Source organism: Anomalospiza imberbis, chromosome Z (assembly GCF_031753505.1).
Source record: "Anomalospiza imberbis isolate Cuckoo-Finch-1a 21T00152 chromosome Z, ASM3175350v1, whole genome shotgun sequence".
Taxonomy (NCBI): domain Eukaryota; kingdom Metazoa; phylum Chordata; class Aves; order Passeriformes; family Viduidae; genus Anomalospiza; species Anomalospiza imberbis.
In genome coordinates, this window is record NC_089721.1 from 26,528,661 (window position 1) to 26,544,899 (window position 16,239).

The 16,239-nt window shown below is 37.4% G+C and overlaps 1 protein-coding gene across 8 annotated transcripts in view; it reads right to left on the bottom strand.

Moving 5' to 3' along the window:
* NTRK2 (neurotrophic receptor tyrosine kinase 2) overlaps positions 1-16,239 on the bottom strand; it is a 200,197-nt gene that overhangs the window by 159,421 nt on the left and 24,537 nt on the right. For all 8 annotated transcript variants that reach the window (XM_068176537.1, XM_068176539.1, XM_068176536.1 and 5 more), the window contains exons 4-5: positions 14,580-14,648; positions 11,433-11,587 (exon numbers count right to left, since the gene is read on the bottom strand). In XM_068176537.1, coding sequence (XP_068032638.1) covers positions 11,433-11,587; positions 14,580-14,648 — 224 coding nt within the window. The remainder of the gene's footprint in view (positions 1-11,432; positions 11,588-14,579; positions 14,649-16,239) is intronic.

The window sequence follows — 16,239 nt, forward strand, 5'->3', positions numbered from 1 at the left end:
AGATGTATTGGAAACCTCCCTTAAATTAGTTCAATAAAATATAACCAAGTGGAAGCAATACATAAAAGAAGATTAATAATTTTCCAGACAATGCTTTCCTGCCTAATAAGATTTGAAGATCAGCACAAATATGCAATAACTGCTCAGGCAATTCTCACAGTGTTTTTAAGTAGTGCAGTAATATGATTCCCATTATAGGCATCATGGATTTCTTCTATTATGTTCACTTTATAAATCATATGTTGAAGTTTATTGAGACAGAGCTGGGGAGTTTGTATGCCTTGATGAAGTAATCTGTTAGCGAAGGTAGCCATCTGCTCTAGCCTGCTGTGAATTCAGATCTCACCAATGTCTGTCAACTAGCTGAGCAGGAAATAAAACTAATCTTAGGGAACATTTGGATATTAATTATGCTAGTTAGAGAACAAGGGGAGAAGTAATGAGATAATTTGCTTTATAAAGTTACACTTCCACAACACCTCTAAATACTCTTCCAATTACTCTTGCCAGACCTGAACATGCAAAGAGAATAAAGATCCCCACTCTCCTTAACCCCACCACTTGGGAGGAGGTCTACACAATAGATTAGCATTTCATTGTGCAAACTGGGACAGCTTCTACTAACACATCATTTCATGTGAAACCTCTCATGCAAGCAAAAATAAAAATAACTTTTTTCCCTTAGAGCTCTCCTTTAAATAGCTTTTAAGTTTTGAGACAATTTCTTCCTGCAATGTGTTTATTCATAGGATAAGCAACTGAAGTTTAATTCCTCTGGTACTGGCCCTGGTTCCCACCCAGAACTAAATCTAGTTCTTTTTACTTGCAGAAGTCTGCACTTGTCATGTTGGTGTTACATCTCTAATGGAAACAACTATATCATGCTGCATCCTGACAGAAGGCTATAAAATAATAGTGCTTATTATTCTGTATGTTCATAAAGTTCTAAAAATCAGTTGCAAGACCCCCTGCATCTAAAAAGGTACAAATGGGATGGAATGGGATAGAATGGAATAGAGTTAGAATTAGAGATAGAACAGATTAAAAATCATATTATTGTTTGTGTTTTCTTTTACTCTTCTTCCCAGTCGTAAGATGGGTGGAAAACACAAGAATTGTCTTAGGATTCATTTTTTCTGCTTGGATATATTGAGACAGTGTGCTTTAACTGCAGGGTAATTTTGCTTTGATTTCCAGTGGCACCCATACTGCTCCACAATAGAATCCATACTAGCAGAGTCACATAAGGCCTCATCTAGTCATATGATACATTGCCTTTACCAGCAAAGCAATGACACTAAGCAGCAGAACCTGTACTGAAAAATAACTGTATGCTAAAAGAACACAATGGACCTTAACATACACAAATGCTCAGATTGTATGCCCAGTGTAGTGTGAGACAATTTATATTGGCCAGTAGCACTTTGACTCTTATAGAACTATAGAGATAGCCAACCATGCTGCCTTTACTCCTGAGTTAATTTGGTTAAATACAGTGGTTTAGATAATCATCACTTTTGTTGAGAGGGATGTACATATGTACATTTTAAAGGACTTTCTAAACAGCAGTTACAAACTTATCAGGTAGCACACTCAAATACTTTTGTATAATGCCATCATAGTAAAATTAGACTGTAGCATAAGGGCCTGCACAAGGTAGACATGACATCATCCTTCCACAAGTTTCATCTTGGTATCTGTCTGACAGATTAATCCATGCCTCAAAACTCAAAACACAATCTCTGTTCCAAACTTTGATAGAATTTATTATTATAACTCTGGATATCAGCAATAACCCTGCTAGTACCTGATTGATTTTTGAAGTTTGCTATATTCTTGGCCTTAGCCTTCTGCAACAATGTCTTGCATACAAGAGCCTCTTCCTTTTATAAGTTCTGGAATTTCTCACAGACATTCAAATTTATTGAGTATTCTCCTGTTCTGGTAAACAGGGTAAAGAGAGTTTCTGAATGATGGTTTAAGACCACCTTCTTTAATTTGTTTTTTCAGTTCCTCTTTCTTTTCAATAATCTCTTCAAAGCTTTTCAATCTCTACAAAAATGGGAGGACAGAACCTGCTACTGAGAACTTTAAACAGTAATGTAGATAATAACACAGTTTGAGAGATGAAATCATATACTAAAATGCATGTGTTTCCATTATGACTGGTACATAATAGCTATGTGCTTTCACCACATACAGAATATATTTTCACATATTCCGCATGATTACACTTCATTCTCAGGAATAGGAAGTCCTAGATTAGAATAAGCTGTCATTTCCCTCACCCCAGCACAACTAGCCAGAACTAGAGACAAGCAGGAGGAACTCATTTACGTCAGCTGAGTCTCTCCAAATACCATCCCATGCTTTAGGAGAAACAGACATTCCTGAAAGTAGGGCTTGGGGGGGGGGGGGAGGGGGGATGGCGTGTTGGAAATTAACCTTCACAGACCATCATTACTGCAAAAGGATGGCCTGAAGCCATCAGACTGTGAAACTGTCAAGCATCACTAGGGAATGACTCACAACTTCCCTGTGCACAGCTGGGACTTCAGCAACTACAAAACCAACACTTTGGATGCCATTTTCAAAGGCTACTACTACATTTGGCTCCACAACTGTCAGTGCAAATTAAGAAAATGAATGTGCCTGTATTCCTACAGGGCTTTCCAAGTCTTCATCCTGCTACTTATTACTTTCTACAGAAAACTTAAACTGGCCTTCCTAGAGCCAGACTGTCACTGTATGTCAAAGGAAGGATATGATCTAACAGGGAAATAAAAACTCTACTCTGTAACTCAACTCTTAACACCAAGAACTTTAGTCAGTATTATAAAGGAACATTTTAAAGAAGGTGGTCTTAAGCCAGAAGAAGCAAATCCACCATTACACCAAAGGTATTATTTCATTATCTGCAGGTATAAAAATTTTTACAAAATTAATACCAGATTCACTTTTTCTGCTTCAACTTTCACCTGGTCAGTTCTAGGATTTTTTCAGTCACTAAAAAACCTTTAAAAATTATCTCAATATGGTCAATTAGCCCCACTAACACCTAAGAAATCATATGATGAAAAAATTAGTCCCTGAGAGAATACTGTAAATTCGATATTGCATTCATTTATGCTATCCTTTGCACACTAAAACCCTGATTTTCATTGGCCTCTCAACAAACTCCCAGGAGTACAGACGTGACAGAATATCACTAAATGGTTTTCAATGTGGCCCATGTCATCTCCTGTTTGCTTGGCATGCTTTTGGAGGTCAATTTTTTGTGTTATAAGAACAAGAAGATACCACAAAAAATGACAATTTTTTTCTGCATCTGATTTTTAACCAGGTAATTTTAATCTTCACCTGATATCCTTAACCATCTTTTTAATAAATATATCAGACACAGAATTACTAAAATAACACTGAGACAGCAACCATCTGCAGCAGCAGCCTACCAGAACCACTGATTTATAAAACATCCACTGCAATTCTTAGGGCACAGTGACTAAAATCAATCTACCTTCCTCAGATAAGATTCCAGTAAAGTCTAGGGTTCTTTTTTCGCCTGGTTTGGCTTTTTCACTCTAGGGACAAAACATACAACTAATTACATCACTACAGTACAGCCTGGTAACAACCGCTACTTGTACTGTCTGGAGCCTGGAAACAGGATGGCTGACAATGCAATTTGTCATGAACTGTCACATGGATCTGCAAATTTCAGAGGTCTTACTTGCTCAAAACTGGCTGTATGGAAAGCATGATATGATGATATAATGTTCCTTGTAGCATTCTATCGAAATCGTGCTGTCTTTGAAAAGGCAGTAATGTTTACTAACTCCAGAGGTCTTTTCCTATGTACTTTCAAGGGTTTAAAAAAACCAAAAAAACAGTGAGAAACATTCTAGTAATTCTAGCTATAAAGATAAGAGCTCTTGGATATGTGATTCACCTCTTGGGTTTCACTTAACAAAAGCCTGCAGCCAACAAGCCCTGAGCCAGATTTCCAGCCTGGCTGTATCTTCAAAGGACTATAAAAAGGATACCCCAAAAATTTACATGCAAAGCATGAATGAAAGAAACACAAGCAATTGTTTCCATTTCCTGTTGTATCACAACCACAGAATCAAAATCCTCAGTACATAGAAAATTGCAGAAATCTCAGAGAAGTTGTAACAAGATGAGAAGCACAAACATATTCAATGAAGATTAAAAAATACGTTAGGCAAACAATATACAGAATTAGCAGAAATAAAGAACAATTGAAACAAATTTTAATCTTTCCTTTATCTTATACAGCCCAAAGATCCCCATCTCCACTTTTTTTTTGGAAGCTCTAAGATCCTTTTCCTTGCCAGTCTTCATTTCATGATACTAAACACTATGCATCTCTATCACTTCACTAAGATTTTGCCATCATGAACAACAAAACTTGAAATTTCCAGTAGGTTGAAATGGAAATTAAAGGTGTTAATCTTAGAGGTATAAAAGGAAAATGAATCTGGGCTCATGACCCATTTCCCCAAATTTTCATATTCTGCCCACTATGTGTGAATGTAAATTTTAAAAACCCGAATCAAAATTTCTTCAAATTTTCAAAATAATACACAGCCATTGAATAAAACACTGAACCACCACTGAATAGACATATGCTTTCCATGTGGCACAGTAAATATTGGCGGATGTTTTTTACAATAACCAAATGTACCAATGGTACTTTGCATAGGTTGGGCAGAACGTGTTTCTGTCAGAAGGCAGAATGAAAGATATGGCAGCTCACTGAGCCTCACAAATATTTTAAAATACTAAGTGAAATCTCCTTCCTCTCATGGCATGCCTGATTGCCACTTTCAACCAGGAACCTTTACAGAAAACAAACAAATACAGTCTCTACCAGAAGATTATGAGTCTAATTCAAAGTATTGCTTTCCCAGATCAAATGCACTCTTACTTTGCCTTTAAACACTCCATCACTCCATATATAACTAAAGCTTTCACTAGAAGCAAACTTCTTTACATAGAGCCAGCACATACCACAGCAAAGGCCACAAGACTTGCTAACTCCTCTTCATCACCCCAGCGACAAGCAGTGTCTCCACAGAACTGTCACACCATCACCATCCAGGGCTTCAAAAGCCATCATGAATGCAGTGCAGCCAAAAAACACCAACAGATGTGCACACAAATTCATTTGGACACCAAGTTGTCATCTGTAGTCAACCTCTACAGAAGCTCTGAAGGTCGCTGCTGATATTTCAAACCAGATGAAGGGCTTACATCTCCAAGGTTACATCAGGTCCTTCATCAGCTCCTTAACTTCTTCCCAGGACCTTTCTTTTAAGACCCTTAGGTGTAGTCTGGATTCTAATAGGAAGGTGCTGAAGAAAATAAGATCTTGCATATTATTACCTGGTCCCCAGTAACAATATAAACAAGAATGATTTTATATTGGTTTATATAAAAACAAGTCTGCAAGACTTGAGATGAAGTGTTTTTACATAAGCTATCAACCTTATCAACTATTCTTTTGCTAGTAGTATCATGAAGGTATCCAACCATGTTTTCTGAATAGCCAAGGAAATTAAATTACACCTGGCAAAATTGTTCTAATGAGGCATTTAAGCTACAGTTGATCCACAATAGCTTTCGAAGGAAAACCAAAGGTAGAGCCATTGGGCTGAATATGTCAGCCACAAGCTTAACAGATGAACTGAGAGTTAAACAGCCTTTGAAGTGTAAGTTAATGAGGCCCAAAGCAGCTTAAGCAAACCTCTAACAAATGGCATCTTATTCACCAAGTGTATGTACTGCTGTTTCAGTATTGTTATCTGCAGAATTTCATGTGTGTCCAGAAAACAGCCAAAATAATGCTGACCTGCCTAATGTTGCAACATGATAAACATGGGATCCTGAAACAGGATCATTTTCAGAGAACAACATAAAAAAAGTAAAATAATGGGTTTCACTTCTGGTACCAAGTATACCATATGCCAGGTATATTACTGAAGGGATGCCCTGAAGAAAGGATTCCCCTTTTAAAGAAAACAGCACTTTCTTTAGACATCAGGGTATAGTTATCTAGTCATCAGTCTTCAGCTAGAAAGAGCAAAGTAAGAATACCACCAGAAAAGAGTCAAAGAGATGTTCTCCTTAGCAGATCAGTACTCCACCCTTACACAGATGTATCAAGTTAGGCACAGAGAGTACTTCTGTAAACCTGCACAATGTCATGAGTTCAGAGACACTTCTTTCCCTTGGATAATGCTTTACTTCTTTCTATTTCTAATCTACTTTGAATTACAAATCTCCTTTGTTGACATTAAAGCAGAACTTGAATCAGTATTATCAAACAAAAATCAGCTTTTTTAATATGAGACATTCACATATGCCACATGTGGCTCAGCTACCATCATTCGCTATCCCTGATTTACACAGATTTTCACATCTAAACATCTGTATGAAAGTTGATGTTTGAGTCACAAATAGGTAAATGTTGCATGTTCAGAAGAAAGTTGTATATCTATCTTTGAATATGAGATTCCTGTTGCCTTTCAGACTCCATATAATTTTGGCTATTTCCACTTACAAGCTAGAAAATTCTTCTAATTAAGTTTGGAAAATTTTAACTCAACTTGAGAGCAAGAGTGAAACCCCATTACTGTCAAAGTCTCACCAAAAAGTGAAGTTTTTCACATAGCTCACAATCACAGATAAGAATTAAAACTCTTACAGAGAAAATAAGAAGAGTTTGCCACCACACATCACACACCACATCTAGTTCTTGTGCCACAGGCTAAAGAATCCATGAATATTCTGAAATGTAAACATTGAGAACATTTAAGTATTTTTTAAAACTCAATTCTAGTGAAATTCTAGTGAAATCTAGCTGATAGTGGAAAAAAATGTCAACACCCGCTAGATTCTGCCTTTGCTTGTGGTTTTAGACTGCAATGTACTGTGATTGCTTAAGATCTAATGCTTATTTTATTGGCTCAGTAATACTACAAATCTTTTCTGTAAATTCAAAGAAACAAATGTGTCAATCCTTCAGTTTGCCTTTATTCCTTCTTAGGATTTATAACCACCTGCCTTCAGTCTCTTTTTATTACTTACTTATTTGCCTCTAGCACAAAAAACAAAATCACCAGAAACAGGCTTAAATGAAGCTAGACCCAGTTCCAGTCCATTTTCAGTCGTCTGAGCAATTGCCTGTTAAAAATCATGGGTTTCCCCAACAAGTAAGAAATGGGCAAGCAGTTACTTTAGCTTGAAATTCTACATTACAACAAATTCTAAAATTGTTTCAGTTATACACAAGTATCCTAGTATGCACTAAGTGCAACACCATGGTAATTTGTGTGCAGAAGAAAAGACAGGCAAAGAATGTGAGCATTCATTGATATGTAAAGCAAATTAGCACAGGGAACTAATCTGCAACATTGTTCAGTAGCTTGTAGCTAGTATACGTGACCAATGATAAGAAAGAATGCACCTAAAAAAGCAATATATGATAAAAAAAGCATCCAAAGCTGGCACAGTAAGCAAAGCTGAAAGACAGATTCAGCATCACTTCGCCATATACAAAACTAAATTGTCCAGATCAGGCAAAATGCCATTAACCAGATTGAGATGCAAAGCAATACAGATTCTGTACAGGACTGCAGAGACAGCTGTAGAAGCCACGCCTTTTCCTAAAACACCAGAAGATAAAAAGACTTCTTTCCGTATCACTGAAATCAATGGCAGTGGCTCAGTAACTGTCTGCCAGAGGGGCAAGCAACTCATCAACAATCAGTCCCAAGGATGCAGTCCTGCCTCCCTGGCATTCAGCGAGCTCCAGGTGATCTGCAGACTGACAGTCTGTGACTTTACCCAAGCCACAGAACATGCCTTGCTTCCAAGGACTTAAGACACTGGTGGTAATAGCCACCAGAGCTTATAAGCAGTAATAAGAATAAAGTGTTTATTCATTTAGTTCTCTTTATTGATTTACTAGTGCTATTTACCAGATGGAAACAAAAGGAGATGTCTCAAGTGGTGGTGCTGTCCATGCTGTGCAGACAACTGGCAAATGCTCTGAAAATGGCAATACTGAACATGACCTTCTCTATACACAAAAGGCTCTGCTACTGTGGTAGATGCAACTTGAAAACCTTCGGCACAGTAAGTACACATGATCCTAAAACCTAGAAGAATTTGACAATTTTCATCGTATCTACATACATTTCAAATGCACTTGAAAAAATAGTTATTGATTGACACTTTGAACATTGCAGCTGGAAAGGATCTTCTAGATAGTGACCATACCTGACTTTAAACCTCAAGAAATTAAATCACAAAGTTGATGACATCTAAATGGCAGTCAATCTTTAATCAGCACATTATTGAACACTTCCACTGTACAAACGGTTAGCAAAGTACCACAGAAATTTGCTAATTTTCTCATCAATTACCTACAAACCAAAGCCCTATGATCAATAAACCACATTGGCCTCTACCTATTTCCCAGCAAAAGATTTATTTACAGCACACAGCAGAAAGACATCCTATTAGCAAAACACTTATCACATACTGTATAGGCCTCCTATTATAACACTATGAAGTAACACCTTAGTAACACAAAGAAAACTGTACTTTTGCTTAGTTTACAAATTAAAAAAAAAGAAAGAAAAAACAAATTCATCAAGAAGATGAAATTAAACCATTTCATTAGCAGAGAAAATTAGAAAAGCAGAGAAAATGTTTCACTAAAAAACTGCAGAAGCCTACATGCCCAAATATTTCTCTTCACATCAAAGGGAGATAAAAAATATCCCAGAGTTCACAGGAAAAAAATTCAATATATCAAAAGTTTAATTTCTCTTCTGTTTCAGTTCTATATATTAGCATCCCAAAAGGTTCTGGAAATTAAATATACCAGCTTCATCCATGGTTTTTGTTTTGAAACTAAGTCTCGTCCTTTAAAATACAGAAAAATACCTGCAAAGATACTGAAAACAAGAACCATGCATTGGATTTTTCATATATCTTCCAGAACACAGCCCACCAATATTGGGATCATTGCTCTTCACCAGGCATTCTCTACTCTATGTCTAGGAAAAGGATGTGCTGTCATCTTTATTAAAAATCTGTCCAGTATTGGGTAATTTTGAAAAAGTAAATTAAGAGGAAACAACTGCTAAAACAAAAGAAAAAAAAGGGGGGAGGAAAAATTATGTAAAATTCGGTGATATTTGGACCCTGTAAACTAACATAAATTATTTGTAGGCATGTGCTGGCATCCACTCAGATTTTCAATATAATGCATTTTTTCCATATGCAAATTACACATACTGCAAATTCCAGTCAAAATGTTGTATATACTCACCTTCCCTCCTCCTTTTCCTCTTGTCGTTGGAAGTACCACCTTCCCATGACAAGTATTTTAGTCAAGATATGCTCACAGGATGCACTCATGGGTACACACATATGCACCTAAACAGCATCCAGGGCCCAGAGACAAGACTGTTTTGGCTGCAGATGGTTATGACATCAGGGGAAAGAACTAATCTCTCACAGATTTAATTCTAGGTATTTAACATCAAACATTTTCAAAGGAAAATCCTAGCAAGCTGGTAGCTTCTAGATGAACCAGCCAAGAATGTTACAAATATGCTGGGGTTTCTCTCTTGCAATAATTGATCTCAGTCCAACAGCCAACCTCTATATACCCAGCATATTAATCTACCTTCTAGTCCATCCAGCTGGAGCAGAAGGTTGGGTCCACTTAGCTCAGCTAGGTATTATATTTCCCATTTCAAGTAAATCAGATCCTGGAGCACACAAGACCAACTCTGCAGCTTACAAGACTTTCATAAAATGTGGGGGTTTTTGATTGCATGAGACACTAGCACCATTTCTGTCACCACCCCTGGCCCCAGAAAGAAGCTGGGCACAAGATCAACAGTGATATGAGGCCAGAAAATATATTATTGACACTAAATGCTGCACTTGCTGAGCCTGCAGTTGTCCCCACCGTGGCTGTTCTTTGCTGGCAGCTGCTATCAGAGGATGTCACACCCTCCACACAGGCAGTGGAGAAAAGGATGCGCAAATGGGCAAAGATGGAAGGAGAAAAGGTATAATTTCTCCTACTGGTCACATTCACTTATAGCTTTTCCTGTCCAAATCAGCCCTCCATGAAGATCCTCTTGCCCTCTTTCCTTCCTGCCTGCCTGTTGCTGGGGACCCCAGTTTCCCACTCTGCTTCTAGAATCCAGCAGATATGACATCATGTTAGAAAGAGCCCATTTCTGCCCCTCATATACAGAGGAGGAGAAATCTCCAGCTAGTGAGTGATACATTTCCCCAGTTGTCCCAGGACTATATGTAGGCAGCAAAACTATATATAAAAAAGGCAAGGAGATGGCCTTATTCTTACATAATTTTTCAATTTTTTCTAGATCTATATATCTGAAAACAATATGTTGCAATATGCCACAGACTTAAGCTTGATATAACTCTTTTGTATAGCCTTTAAAGTGAACTCAGTAGAGTTTCACTTGCTTGGAGAGCTGAGCTCTTGCTAATTTGTCTCAAGTAGCACGTGGTTCTGAATTTTCTTCCTGTGGTCCTAATACAAGTATTTTTGAATGAAAGTAGAGACTTCATTAACTATAAATACCTGAAAAAGAATTAAAGTAGGTAAATTTGAGCTATGAATGTTTATTGAATTTGGAAACACTAATATTTAGTTCAACAAAGGCACATACATTCTCTATAATACTTGTTTGCTATCTATAATCCGTATTCTGTTTCCCTGCACTTGAATAACAGTACATTCTTTAAGGATCAAGAGAGAAACTAACAGGTTTACATGAACTGGTGAAGGTCCTTGAAGCAAAGCCATATGAGGTGTGGCTGAGGTCACTTAGCCTGGAAGAGACTGAAGGAAGGCCTCACTGGGGTATTCAACTTCCTCATGAGGGGAAGATGAGAGGTAGGCGCTGATCTCTTCACACTTGTAACCAATGACAGGACTCAAGGAAATGGTAATGAAGATGAGTTGGCGGAGTTTAGGTTGGATATCAGGAATGTGGTTGGGCACTGGAAAAGGCTCCCCATGGAACTGGTACCAGCACCAACCCTGTTTGACTTCAAAAAGTATTTAGACAATGCTGTTGGGTACATGGTGTTACTCTTGGGGTGTCCCATGCAGGGCCAGGAGTTGGACTCCATGATCTTGATGGGTCCCTACCAACTCAGGATATTCTGTGATTCTATAATTCTATGAAGTTCCAAGAACTATTCCATGTGCGGCAAAAGACCACTGAAAGACCACCAACCTTTCCTTTAGAGCATTGTTTATATCCTGAGAAATACTTTGTAGAAAATTATGTTTCTTTTTCCCTGGCCTACAATAATTTAGCAGTAGTTTTATGTTAAAAGAATATTACCGCAGTTTGGGACCTTCATATCCAGCAAGGCTGTCTTCTTATTGTTGTCATCTATGCAATATAAGTCCTGAGTTTCTGTGTAAAACTTGGTCTCTTGAAATTTCTTGATCCACATGATTTCACAGGAACACTTGAATGGATTATCCACCAATATCCTGCAGGAAAAAACACCAATTTACTTAGAAGGTTAAATGTGCCATGCATATAGGAAAAAAAATGAGGGGCAGGGGGTCTCCAAGCATTCAGCTGGGTGAAAATACTAGTTAGGAAGGTTAAGGAAGGCAGGATGAACCCTTTAATTAAGAGGCATAATGTATGCACCCTTGGTAAACCCAGTGCAGAGTAAGCTGTCAATCTGGTAACAGGTTCCATGTAGGGAATTAAGCATTGCGTGCACTGCGGGCCCAGAATATCATAGGCAGGAGAGACCACACAAGGGATTTGGCTACTATTTCAAATTCATCAGTGTAAGTCAGAAGCTTGTGGAAAATGGCTGCTCAAGAAGCTCCATTTTATTTTATAAATCAGGGCCCAGAGAAGGAAGAGATTAGAATTCATCTCTTCTACACCTGAGCCACAACTCAGTTACCTCAGAAATGGTTTACTGCTGTGGAGTGGTAAATTCTTTACAAAGTCAAACAGTCTTGGATTGTACACACACTCTACCAACTTTAACCACAAAAAATTATTCTACCTAATCTTTAAAATTCATCTGCTACAACACTCCAGAAAAACCTCACAGTAAAACCGTAGGCAATGTCATGAATAAATACTAAATGTAAAAATGGCCCTGAAATAGAAATTGATACAGTACCCTGCATAGAATTTAAACCACAGGTTAGCAAACTTAACAAATTATGATTTTGAAACTTATAAAACTACACAACAATGTAAGGCAGTTACATGCATGTTAAATATGAATGGACACATGTCTACATAAAGAGTGACCAGTATTATTTTTCCTTCTACTGGCATACATGAGATCCAATAAAGTGGGTGAGCAAGTGTCTGTTTAAGGCATCTCATTACCAGGAGAACAATAATTCTTAACAAAGTTTCACAGGTATTTTTGATGTACAGAAGCTCAAGTTTCTTACAGAATCTATGCTCATAAATGCCTCTTGAAGACATGAAGTGTGCAAATCATGAAAAAAAATTGTTTTATTAGAGTAGTTCCCCCAAAAGCCATCTCAAGTTCTTTGAGCAGAAACAACTGCAGGGATCATCAAAAGTGTCTGAAGGAGCAATTTGTATTCATAGAAGTCATCCTCTGGACTTTAACACGTAGCATGAACAAAAATTGTTTGCACAAGACATAGTATGAGTGTGATGTTTCCTTGGGTCAAAGCCTATCTCATGCATTTCCAAAACAGTGACATTTACTTCCATCTTCTGTTTCATCCTATGGCTTCCTGGTAAAGAGAAATTTCTCTTGACCAATGGCTGAGCAGTTTTCTTCTAGTGTTTTATTTTGTGCTAAACCCATCCAAGGAGTTAGGCACATCATTAGCAGGATGCTGGACACATAATGACCCTCTACAGACATTTGTGTGAAAGAAAAATTCTGACCTACAGTAAGCAAATTCTGAGTCTTTATCTTGTTTGCTCTTATTTTATGGCTGCCATTCATTTATTCTAGAAGAAACCTTCCAAGGTAGCATCTCCTTCTCTGTAATACCTGGTGACAATCCTCTACTACATTTTATTCTAAAACTCTCATCCCTTTACATTTTGATATGCAAAGGTACTGACAGGACAAACATACTTGTTTGTCAGAATGAGGGGAAGTTCTTCAGAAGCTATTTACAGCAATATTCATATCTCAGATTCACCTACCAACACTCTTCCTCCTCTCCTGTTTCTGATCTTGCAGCTATGTATTAAACACTTATCAACAGAATTGTTTAACTGTACTGATTTTATCACTGCTTGTCCTCCTTTCAGACTCTGCTTTTATCCCTCTACTTTCTTTCCCTCATTTCCCCCACATCTGTTTTTCTCACTTTATCAAAACATTTGTTTGCTTAACTTCAGTTTGTCTAGTCCTACACTCCCTTTCCCAAGCCCACGACCCTCTATCTCAGTTTTGTATCCCCTTTTTCCCTCATCATGCATTGACTCCATACCTCAGATACTACTCTCTTTAACCTTCACACTATCCATTTCTCCCATATCTGGTTCACTCCCACTACATTTGCCTTGCTTTTTCATGCAGAAGCAACAGAACAACAAAAGACATGGAGCAATGGGAGAGCTTTGCAACTAGCTAGTCTCCTCATTAAAGAGTTCAGCTCAAGTTAATAAAGAATATTCCAGTGAGTAGTGCTCCCTGGGCCATCAAGAAAATAATTACACCAAATTAATTATCAATATACCTAAGGGGCATAATCTCTTTTTGTACCACTGAGATTTGCTCATTTCACTTCTCACATGCTGAAGTTTACCAGAAGAGGACTACATTGCATGTCAAGTCATTCAGACTCAGACTGACACTTTGGACAAATTCTAACTCTGCTCTGAGATCCAGGAGAGCAACCTCCCTCTTCTCTGCAGCTACCAGATTTCCCAGAACTCCTGTAGGCTCTCTGCATATCAGCAGAGAATGCACAGGATGACCAAAATTCTGGAACATGTATCAATAAGAAAATATGGCAGATGTAACAGAATAAAAATGTTAGTATTGAAAAAATCAATAAAGAAATGCTTACCAGTACTTTCATTGCTAAACAATTACATAAAGCACACTGCAACTCAAGAATCTGAGAAAATAATACTCTTAAATAGCCAGCCACACCACTATAAGAAGATGAGAGACAATTTCATATGAATATGTGTGAAAGACTGTATTTTCACTAGTTCAAATACTTAAATAAACACCAATAGTTCTGTGTGAAGTAATCTCACAATAAAATATCTTAAAGCTGAAGGAAGATGCTATTTTGACCTCTCCATTGCTTTAAAATAGATACCTAACCTTGTTGAAGCCCTGGAATTAAAATTTCTCTGCATTTAAGTGTTCAGAATTGATGCTTTCTTTGGACCAGAACTGCACTTCTAATTCCTCTACCTTCAAGAGAACAAACTTTGAAGTGTTATTCTTCCATTCCAGCCAAAAATAAACTTATATTTTAAGAAATGACAACTTACAGATCAGACAAACCCAGATGGCGAAAAGGCTTCTTGGACAAACTCGAGAGCTTGTTTCTGGATAAATTGCTATGGCAAAAGAGAAAGATTGCATTAATTAGAATTGCTTCTTCTTACACTAAAAATACAGTTTGTGTGTCTTGAAAAAGCAATTAAGAACTAGAACCAGCTCTAAAAGTCCTTTGACTTCAGTTGTTGAAAGGGTAGTGTTCAGTCTTACTTTATGATTTGAAGGGTTTCAAGGGCTTGAGTCCAGTCAGCATCTAATGTCAAGTACATTCAAAAACAAACTCAACAGGGATCAATATTTTCACTTTTAGCACTTTATCAATTGCAGAAAAGCAGCAGATTTAACTGTGTTTCAAACGTATTTTGTAAAGTCCAGGTGTTAATTATATGCTCAATTTATTCATGTGAAATGGGTGTATCCCTTTCTTTGATGCTGCACCAAACTCTGTACTCATATAAGCCCTCCTCACATGCTAGCACACATCCACATCAGAACTTTTTAGTTGTTCTTTTCAAATTGCATGTGCAATATGCACCCACATGGAAGATCAAAAGGAAAACTGTAAAATGCCTGTATTGGGTTTTTTATGTCAATTAAGCATTTACGGTTTCTAGTGGTAATTAAGTGAAAGGTCTTCTCCCATTATGCAGAGCAAAGAAATGTTGATCTGAACCAGAAATACTCCTCCCTTCATAACTTACAAAACTGCTTTCTACACCCCAAAGCAAAATAATGCTGGTTTTGTACAGTCTTATCAGTCTATGAATTAAAGATAGTGAGAGCAGTGAACTGTTTAACTGCCAGCAGTAAAGCATAAATCAGTGTCATGAACCAAAATACCGTGAGTTTTATGTGGTATTATAAAGGGGGTTCCACATTTAGCGTTGCATTGCATCTAAAACCTGGGATTAATTTTTTTTTTTGATCTGACTAAAGAACAATGTTTAGCTCCCAACTTTCAGTCATTAATCTTTGAGTACAAGATAATTTTCACAGAAATTACAAGTTGGATATCGTAAACATGTTTAGAGCAGAATCAAAGACATTATATTTCATCACTGATTCCTTCTGGCATAGAAGAGCCTGAAGTTTACAAACTGACTGGTCCTTACATGTGAGAGCAAAACACAAGAACTACTATTTCATTGGTCAGGTGAACTTATGGACCCTGATCAGATAAATCAACATTAAGGCACAATTTGCATATAGAATAGAAGTTATATTTAAGCAAAAACTGTCACTATGAATTTTTTTCCTAGCATGCATATGCTCTGTGTTGGGAGTTTGAATAAATGGAGATGGATCCTCATACTGACTTGGGCTTTTGCCTCCAACATGGAGCCACATCAGACTCCATCCCTCCATGTGAAACTCTTCACTCACCACACAGGAAGATCACTCCTGTTCCCACACTGATAAGCAGCACGTATGGAGGCCCCTGTGGTATTGCCAGACAAGGCATGCCTCTTTTACCCGCAGATCAAATAAATCCTACCTTTCCCAAAAGACAACCAGATATACAGTGAGCTTAAATTTATCATCTTAAGCAATTCTTTGACAGTAAATTTAATTTTATATATATTTTTTTCATAAAGTGAACATTTATTGACTACAGAGATGCCTACTGCAGTCTTCTTAATTCATGTTAAG